Below are 10,000 nucleotides of genomic sequence, written 5' to 3'. Positions count from 1 at the left end.
GCTGCGGCATCACTACTTCTCCGTGGGCTGGAACATATTCGACTTTGTGGTCGTCATACTGTCCATCGTAGGTGAGTGCTGAGGTCAACTGGTGAGGTCATCTAGTGATATCATCCTACAGTCTTGTGTCGTCGCCTTGGTTCCGCTTATCTTTTGGGGTTTTATTTCCTGTAAATACTTAATATAAAGTTGTATTTCAGTGTGATTGACTGTTCCTGCACAACAAACCCTGAACACCTTCTGATGCAACTCTCGCCACCCCCCCCCCCCCCCCCCCCCCACCCTTGCAGGCCTCCTCCTTGCTGATATCATAGAGAAATATTTTGTTTCGCCCACACTCTTCCGAGTGATCCGATTGGCTCGTATCGGCCGAGTGCTCCGTCTGATTCGTGGAGCCAAAGGGATCCGGACGCTGCTGTTTGCCCTGATGATGTCACTTCCTGCCCTGTTTAACATTGGCCTCCTCCTCTTCCTCATCATGTTCATCTTCTCCATCTTTGGCATGTCTAACTTCGCGTACGTGAGGAAGGAGGGGATGATCGACGACATGTTTAACTTTGAGACGTTTGGGAACAGCATGATTTGTCTGTTCATGATCACCACCTCTGCCGGCTGGGACGGGCTGCTGATCCCCATCATGAACACGCCCCCCGACTGCGACCCCGACGTGGAGCACCCGGGCTCTCCGGTCAGGGGAGACTGCGGCAGCCCGGGGGTGGGCATCGTCTTCTTCACCACCTACATCATCATGTGCTTCCTCGTGGTCGTCAACATGTACATCGCCATCATCCTGGAGAACTTCAACGTGGCCACCGAGGAGAGCTCGGACCCGCTGTGCGAGGACGACTTTGAGATGTTCTACGAGACCTGGGAGAAGTTCGACCCCGACGCCTCGCAGTTCATACAGTACAGGTGAGGAAAGGTCATACAGGTGAGGACAGGTCATACAGAACAGGTAAGGACAGGTCATAAAGTACAGGTGAGGACAGGTCATACAGTACAGGTGAGGACAGATCATACAGTACAGGTGAGGACAGATCATACAGTACAGATGAGGACAGGTCATACAGTAAAGGTGAGGACAGGTCATACAGTACAGGTGAGGACAGGTCATACAGAACAGGTAAGGACAGATCATACAGTACAGGTGAGGACAGGTCATACAGTACAGGTGAGGACAAATCATACAGTACAGGTGAGGACAGATCATATAGTACAGATGAGGACAGGTCATACAGTACAGGTGAGGACAGGTCATACAGTACAGGTGTGGACAGGTCATACAGTACAGGTGAGGACAGATCATACAGTACAGGTGAGGACAGATCATACAGTACAGATGAGGACAGGTCATACAGTACAGGTGAGGACAGGTCATACAGTACAGGTGAGGACAGGTCATACAGAACAGGGAAGGACAGATCATACAGTACAGGTGAGGACAGGTCATACAGTACAGGTGAGGACAGATCATACAGTACAGATGAGGACAGGTCATACAGTACAGGTGAGGACAGATCATACAGTACAGGTGAGGACAGATCATACAGTACAGGTGAGGACAGGTCATACAGTACAGGTGAGGACAGATCATACAGTACAGATGAGGACAGGTCATACAGTACAGGTGAGGACAGATCATACAGTACAGGTGAGGACAGATCATACAGTACAGGTGAGGACAGATCATACAGTACAGATGAGGACAGGTCATACAGTACAGGTGAGGACAGATCATACAGTACAGGTGAGGACAGATCATACAGTACAGGTGAGGACAGATCATACAGTACAGATGAGGACAGGTCATACAGTACAGGTGAGGACAGGTCATACAGTACAGGTGAGGAAAGGTAATACAGTACAGGTGAGGACAGATCATACAGTACAGGTGAGGACAGGTCATACAGTACAGGTGAGGACAGGTCATACAGTACAGGTGAGGACAGATCATACAGTACAGGTGAGGACAGATCATACAGTACAGGTGAGGACAGATCATACAGTACAGATGAGGACAGATCATACAGTACAGATGAGGACAGATCATACAGTACAGGTGAGGACAGATCATACAGTACAGATGAGGACAGATCATACAGTACAGATGAGGACAGGTCATACAGTACAGGTGAGGAAAGGTAATACAGGTGAGGACAGGTCATACAGAACAGGTAAGGACAGATCATACAGTACAGGTGAGGACAGATCATACAGTACAGGTGAGGACAGGTCATACAGTACAGATGAGGACAGATCATACAGTACAGGTGAGGACAGATCATACAGTACAGATGAGGACAGGTCATACAGTACAGGTGAGGACAGGTCATACAGTACAGGTGAGGAAAGGTAATACAGGTGAGGACAGGTCATACAGAACAGGTAAGGACAGATCATACAGTACAGGTGAGGACAGGTCATACAGTACAGGTGAGGACAGGTCATACAGTACAGGTGAGGACAGATCATACAGTACAGGTGAGGACAGGTCATACAGTACAGGTGAGGACAGATCATACAGTACAGGTGAGGACAGATCATACAGTACAGGTGAGGACAGATCATACAGTACAGATGAGGACAGGTCATACAGTACAGGTGAGGACAGCTCATACAGTACAGGTGAGGACAGGTCATACAGTAAAGGTGTGGACAGGTCATACAGTACAGGTGAGGACAGGTCATACAGTAAAGGTGAGGACAGGTCATACAGTACAGGTGAGGACAGGTCATACAGTAAAGGTGTGGACAGGTCATACAGAACAGGTGAGAGCAGGTCATACAGTACAGGTGAGGACAGGTCATACAGTAAAGGTGTGGACAGGTCATACAGAACAGGTGAGGGCAGGTCATACAGTAAAGGTGTGGACAGGTCATACAGAACAGGTGAGGACAGGTCATACAGTACAGGTGAGGACAGGTCATACAGAACAGGTAAGGACAGGTCATACAGTACGGGTAAGGAAAGATCATACAGACCAGGTGAGGACAGGTCATACAGTACAGGTAAGGACAGGTTGTACAGTACAGGTGAGGAAAGGTCATACAGGTGAGGACAGGTCATACAGAACAGCTGAGGACAGGTCATACAGATGAAGAGTTCATACAGGTGAGGACAGTTAATACAGGTGAGGACAGTTAATACAGGTGAGGACACGTCATACAGGTGAGGACAGTTAATACAGGTGAGAACACGTCATACAGGTGAGGACGGGTAATACAGTACAGGTGAGGACAGGTCATACAGTACAGGTGAGGACAGGTCATACAGTACAGGTGAGGACAGTTCATACAGAACAGGTGAGGGCAGGTCATACAGTAAAGGTGTGGACAGGTCATACAGAACAGGTGAGGACAGGTCATACAGTACAGGTGAGGACAGGTCATACAGAACAGGTGAGGACAGGTCATACAGTACAGGTGAGGAAAGATCATACAGACCAGGTGAGGACAGGTCATACAGTACAGGTAAGGACAGGTTGTACAGTACAGGTGAGGAAAGGTCATACAGGTGAGGACAGGTCATACAGAACAGCTGAGGACAGGTCATACAGATGAAGAGTTCATACAGGTGAGGACAGTTAATACAGGTGAGGACACGTCATACAGGTGAGGACAGTTAATACAGGTGAGAACACGTCATACAGGTGAGGACGGGTAATACAGTACAGGTGAGGACAGGATATACAGGTGAGACTGCCATGTTGAAACGTCCTGATGCTGTTATGGTTAAACCGAGGTAGGTGTAACTCATACTATGTTCGATGATATGATTATTTATGGTTAACTGGTATTTGTTCTCCTGACATCCGGGGCGTTTTTGGAAAACCATGACATTAGTTTTCTTCATATTGACTGCCAGGGCCCAGTTCTTACAGTACTGGTCTCCTATGTCCAGCTGTTGTTGGAGTCCTTGTTCAGTAGGAGACAGCAGAACAAGGTCATCTGCATAAAGCAGACACTTCACCTCTCTCTCTAGGAGGGAGAGGCCAGGAGCAGCACATCTCTCTCCCTCTCTCTCTCTCTCTCTCCCTCTCTCTCTCTCCCTCTCTCTCTCCCTCCCTCGCCTCTCTCCCTCCCCCTCTCTCCCCCTCTTTCTGACTCTAACTCTAATCCACAGCAAGCTGTCAGAGTTCTGTGATACCCTGAAGGATCCTCTGAGGATCCCCAGACCCAACACCTTCAGGCTGATCTCCATGGACCTGCCGCTGGTTCCCGGGGACAAAATCCACTGCTTGGACATTCTGCTGGCCCTCACCGCTCAGGTGAGTGTTGCGTTTCCATCATTTCAGGTAGAGTAGCAGAAAATAATCCAGGAAGCTTCTCGTCAAATCAACAGCGTTTATTAATAAAGTGATACAATACGTTTGCAAAAGTACTCGGGTGAGGTCATTGATACACAGACCACTTAGCGCAGTTAGCTGTCTCTCAGGTCCATAGGAAAAGAGCCGATATCCTGTTTACATCACATTTGATCATCTCTGTAGAAGTCCCAAGTCTTCTCCTATTGGTTGGCAGCGAGGGGCCAGACTCTGGGTGTTTTTTCATCTCGAGTAAAGCTGCTCCAGAGCCACTATTTCAAGCACACTACGTCACCGAGTGCCGCCGAAGTACTGTTCCAATCTCCAGCATACTTGGACATCTACCGAGCCCGGCATATTTCGTTTGGAGAAATTTCGAGGCTGCACATGGGTAGACTTTGCGTCCTTAAAATCCCCACAATGCCTTGCGCACGGACCAATTTCCCCAAATCTGTGGCGGAAAATGTAAGGCGGGGCCTCTCATATGAGTCGCGCACCTGCACACTTGCTAGCCTGTTCCACTCTTTGTTTTCCGAATGCCAGGAAGGATTCTTGCCTAGCTTCTGAAGGAAGTGACTCGGAAGACATGTGTTACCAATAGGGATGGGTATCGTTAGGATTTTAGCAATACCGCTGCCGGTACCGGTAAGCAGTACCGGTACTGGTACTGCTTATCGGTATCGGTATTTTTCGATACTCTTATCGATACTTTTCAATAATTTGGTGCTCAAAATTATAGACATGAATTCAAGATGTGAAGATTAAACAGTAATTGTATTGTAATTTTCTTGCACAAATAACTGAATAACTTATACATTAGCTTCTCAGAAGCAGACACAAATAAATAATAACTTAAAGGGGCCTGGCTCGCCCTGTCATGCTGTTTGGGGTTTTCCCTCAAACAGAGGATGTAAAGAGGCATTTTTTAACATTTGTAAATCAGTTACATCTTCATCCAGACATTTCAAACTGACAGCCAGCTCGATAAGAGATCCTTAAAATATTGTCCAACAGTGACATCATGCAAAACTGTGATATGAAGAAATTGGTCAAAAGGCTAAGATGGCAAAAAGATAAAGACATATATTATTCTGGATTGTACTTTTAAATCATCACAAAATAAATGATGTGCTGAACTGAAACACGTCAACATGTGTCTGAAGGTTTGAACATAGAACAAAGTATTTGAGCTTAAATATGTAAATTCCTAGTAAACGACCAACAATTGGTTTAATTGGTGTTCAGATAAGGTTAAGGTGAACCTCTTTAGAGCTTATTGCACTCCTCTATACACTGCCCCCTTGTGGGTCAAGTATAAGAAGGCGAGCCTCCGGAAGCTCCAGGTTGCTCATAATGACTGTTTGCGTATACTGCTTAGAAAACCAAGGTGGTGCAGTGCAAGTGAAATGCTCTGTAATGCATGAGTCAACACGTTCCATGCTCATTTGAGAAATCTGATATAAATTCATCTGTCGACTGAATGTTTCTCATAACTCTATCATTATGCTGCTGTCAAATTCGTGTTTCAGTGCTGTACGATACCAGTCACCTCTGTGGAAACATTGGTATCACTGCCTTTGTTGTATGTCTTGTAATAATGGACCAAGAGTCTCTTTAAATAAAGATGATGATGATGAATTGCTTAACCATCCATTGAAACGTTGACCTTTAACAACATTTAAATGCAGTTTTCCAATTCACAATGACATCTGTAAGTTTAACTGGTTTATAAAGCATTCAATGAAAGGCCAAATTATTATAGGTGTAGGAGCTCACATTGATACACTGTCAGTGTTAATAAACAAAAAAAAAAGACAAGGCAATGTGCCTGCAAGACTGCACCCAGGTAAACAAAACATATTACCCGTGCGCAGCAGCTAACCTGCCTGCGAGCCTTTGCTCAGGTCACATTTACACACGGCGCGGCTGAAGCCCGCTAGCACTATTAGCACTAGCAGTATCGCTAGCACCGTTTTAGATTCAATGAGTGTCTCGGTTGCAAATGCTTCATTAAGTTGCTTGTGTCACCCCCTTTACAAGCAACTAATTGAGTACATAGATTGCACCTTGCACTATCGCCACTACATTTTTATAAAGTGCACCCAGACCTTGGATCGCTTCGCTCTGTCCGCCATGCCTGCGGGAGTCTCACAACAATAATAAGAGCGCTGTTGAGAGAGAGGACGAGTGGCATTTACAGTAGCCAATCAGAGGGGTCTCAAACCGGATACATCACACGGGATGAGGGTTCCCAACCAACCAGAATGTTTTAAAGTTAAACTAAGGAAGTCGACGTAACACATATACCGATAGCAGCACCGTTTGTCCAGCGGCTTAACGGTATACCGATACCGTCCAATCAGGTACCGGTATTGACTTCGTACCGGTTCTCGGTACCCATCCCTAGCTACCAAGCAAGCGTACTCGACATTGAGAAACAACCTCTATTGGCCCCTCTGTCGGCACATAGGCGTGTCCTTGCCTCTCAGTGCTTGCTGCTCCATTCAGATCGTCTGTCGCCCTCTAGTGGCGTAACCAAATAACATTCTTTCAAAACATATTAAATGGTCAGACAAATAACTTGAGTAAACACAAAATAACCGTTGATACATGGATTATTCTCACATGAGCTCCCCTGGTGTTCTCCCCTGGTGTTCTCCTGGTGTCCTCCTGGTGTTTCCCTGGTGTTCTCCCTGGTGTTCTCTCCTGGTGTTCTCTCCTGGTGTTCTCCTGGTGTTTCCTGGTGTTCCCCTGGTGTTCTCCCGGTGTTCTCCCCTGGTGTTCTCCTGATGTTCTCTCCTGGTGTTCTCCCCTGGTTTTCTCTCCTGGTGTTCTCCCGGAGTTCTCCTGGTGTTCTCCTGGTGTTCTCTCCTGGTGTTATCCCCTGGTTTTCTCACCTGGTGTTCTCCTGGTGTTCTCTCCTGTTGTTCTCCTCTGGTGTTATCTCCTGGTGTTCTCCTGGTGTTCTCCCCTGGTGTTCTCCCCTGGTGTTCTCCTGGTGTTCTCCTGGTGTTCTCCCCTGGTGTTCTCCCCTGGTGTTCTCCTGGTGTTCTCCCCTGGTGTTCTGCTGGTGTTCTCTCCTGGTGTTCTCCTGGTGTTCTCTCCTGGTGTTCTCCTGGTGTTCTCCTGGTGTTCTCCTGGTGTTCTCCACTGGTGTTCTCTCCTGGTGTTCTCCTGGTGTTCTCCTGGTGTTTCCTGGTGTTCCCCTGGTGTTCTCCCGGTGTTCTCCCCTGGTGTTCTCCTGATGTTCTCTCCTGGTGTTCTCCCCTGGTTTTCTCTCCTGGTGTTCTCCCGGAGTTCTCCTGGTGTTCTCCTGGTGTTCTCTCCTGGTGTTATCCCCTGGTGTTCTCTCCTGGTTTTCTCCAGGTGTTCTCCCCTGGTGTTCTCTCCTGGTGTTCTCTCTTGGTGTTCTCCTTGTGTTCTCCCCTGATGTTCTCTCCTGGTGTTCTCCCGGTTTTCTCACCTGGTGTTCTCCTGGTGTTCTCTCCTGTTGTTCTCCTCTGGTGTTATCTCCTGGTGTTCTCCTGGTGTTCTCCCCTGGTGTTCTCCCCTGGTGTTCTCCTGGTGTTCTCCCGGTGTTCTCCCCTGGTGTTCTGCTGGTGTTCTCTCCTGGTGTTCTCCTGGTGTTCTCTCCTGGTGTTCTCCTGGTGTTCTCCTGGTGTTCTCCTGGTGTTCTCCACTGGTGTTCTCTCCTGATGTTCTCCTGGTGTTCTCCCCTGGTGTTCTCCTGGTGTTCTCCCCTGGTGTTCTCTCCTGATGTTCTCCTGGTGTTCTCTCCTGGTGTTCTCCTGGTGTTCTCCTGGTGTTCTCCTGGTGTTCTCCACTGGTGTTCTCTCCTGGTGTTCTCCTGGTGTTCTCCTGGTGTTCTCCTGGTGTTTCCTGGTGTTCCCCTGGTGTTCTCCCGGTGTTCTCCCCTGGTGTTCTCCTGATGTTCTCTCCTGGTGTTCTCCCCTGGTTTTCTCTCCTGGTGTTCTCCCGGAGTTCTCCTGGTGTTCTCCTGGTGTTCTCTCCTGGTGTTATCCCCTGGTGTTCTCTCCTGGTTTTCTCCAGGTGTTCTCCCCTGGTGTTCTCTCCTGGTGTTCTCTCTTGGTGTTCTCCTTGTGTTCTCCCCTGATGTTCTCTCCTGGTGTTCTCCCGGTTTTCTCACCTGGTGTTCTCCTGGTGTTCTCTCCTGTTGTTCTCCTCTGGTGTTATCTCCTGGTGTTCTCCTGGTGTTCTCCCGGTGTTCAACCCTGGTGTTCTGCTGGTGTTCTCTCCTGGTGTTCTCCTGGTGTTCTCTCCTGGTGTTCTCCTGGTGTTCTCCTGGTGTTCTCCTGGTGTTCTCCACTGGTGTTCTCTCCTGATGTTCTCCTGGTGTTCTCCCCTGGTGTTCTCCTGGTGTTCTCCCCTGGTGTTCTCTCCTGATGTTCTCCTGGTGTTCTCTCCTGGTGTTCTCCTGGTGTTCTCCCCTGGTGTTCTCTCCTGGCATTCTCCCCTGATGTTCTCCTGGTGTTCTCCTGGTGTTCTCCCCTGGTGTTCTCTGCTGGTGTTCTCCCCTGGTGTTCTCCCCTGGTGTTCTCTCCTGGCGTTCTCCCCTGATGTTCTCCTGGTGTTCTCCTGGCGTTCTCCCCTGATGTTCTCCTGGTGTTCTCCTGGTGTTCTCCCCTGGTGTTCTCTCCTGGTGTTCTCCCCTGGTGTTCTCCCCTGGTGTTCTCTCCTGGTGTTCTCCCCTGGTGTTCTCTCCTGGTGTTCTCCTGGTGTTCTCCCCTGGTGTTCTCTCCTGGTGTTCTCCTGGTGTTCTCTCCTGGTGTTCTCCTGGTGTTCTCCCCTGGTGTTCTCCTAGTGTTCTCTAGTGCCCTCTTTAATGGTGCTTTGTTTGCAGGTCCTGGGGGATTCAGGGGGGATGGATGCTCTCAAAGCCAGCATGGAGGAGAAGTTCATGGCCAACAACCCCTCCAAGGTTTCATATTAATATATACTAATAATAATAATAATAATAATAATAATGATGTCTGTCAGGATCCTAATGGAGTGTTGTCCTCAGGTGTCGTATGAACCAATCAGCAGCACCCTGCGCAGGAAACAGGAAGAGTTGTCTGCGGTGGTGATCCAGCGCTCGTACAGGAAGCACCTCCTGCGGAGAGGCATCCGTCTGGCCGCCCTCAGGTTCAGGACGGGGGGGGGGGCAGAAGGCCTGCTGTTCGGGGAGCCCCGTCCCCCCCAGGTGCAGCTGCAGAGCGACATCTTGCTGCACGCCGCCCCCCCCCACCTCCTGCCTGATGAGAGCCTGAGGGAGTCAACTGTCTGAGAATCTCATTATTATTATTCCACTTCCTGTCTGCTAACTCAGAGGCGAGAGACCTTCGTCATGAAGCACATCTGTTTCCTGTGGAGGACAGGAAGTGGCTCAGACTTCCTGTCAGCGATGGTTCTCTATATATACATTTAAATATGCATAATATGAAATACACACTGTGTATTGGTGACTTCATTGGGTAAAACTAAAGACCTTTTATTGTTTACTATGTCATGTTCAATAATCATTTATTTATTAAATATGTAATAACTGTAGTCAAGTCAGTTTTATTTTGGAATGCCAACATCATGGATCAGGAGCTTTATAAAAATGTAATAAAAGTGTAAAAATATTTGAATAGTTTCAACATATGAAGAATATGGATCAGGAATAACAAACAGTATTTTTACTTTTATAGATG

The 10,000-nt window shown here is 48.1% G+C and overlaps 1 protein-coding gene across 1 annotated transcript in view; it reads left to right on the top strand.

The window, feature by feature from the left end:
• The window catches only part of scn4ab (sodium channel, voltage-gated, type IV, alpha, b), a 67,267-nt gene that overhangs the window by 56,992 nt on the left and 275 nt on the right, over nucleotides 1–10,000 (top strand). Inside the window, exons 27-31 of the mRNA XM_079643294.1 lie at nucleotides 1–71; nucleotides 291–912; nucleotides 4,124–4,268; nucleotides 9,166–9,243; nucleotides 9,328–10,000. The exon at nucleotides 1–71 is cut by the window's left edge and continues 200 nt beyond it; the exon at nucleotides 9,328–10,000 is cut by the window's right edge and continues 275 nt beyond it. Of these exons, the coding sequence (XP_079499420.1) occupies nucleotides 1–71; nucleotides 291–912; nucleotides 4,124–4,268; nucleotides 9,166–9,243; nucleotides 9,328–9,591 (1,180 nt within the window). The 3' untranslated portion in view covers nucleotides 9,592–10,000. The remainder of the gene's footprint in view (nucleotides 72–290; nucleotides 913–4,123; nucleotides 4,269–9,165; nucleotides 9,244–9,327) is intronic.

Source organism: Notothenia rossii (assembly GCF_949606895.1).
Source record: "Notothenia rossii genome assembly, chromosome: 8".
NCBI lineage: Eukaryota > Metazoa > Chordata > Actinopteri > Perciformes > Nototheniidae > Notothenia > Notothenia rossii.
The sequence above is the reverse complement of the archived record's forward strand: the minus strand, read 5'-3'. Positions and strand labels throughout refer to the sequence as shown.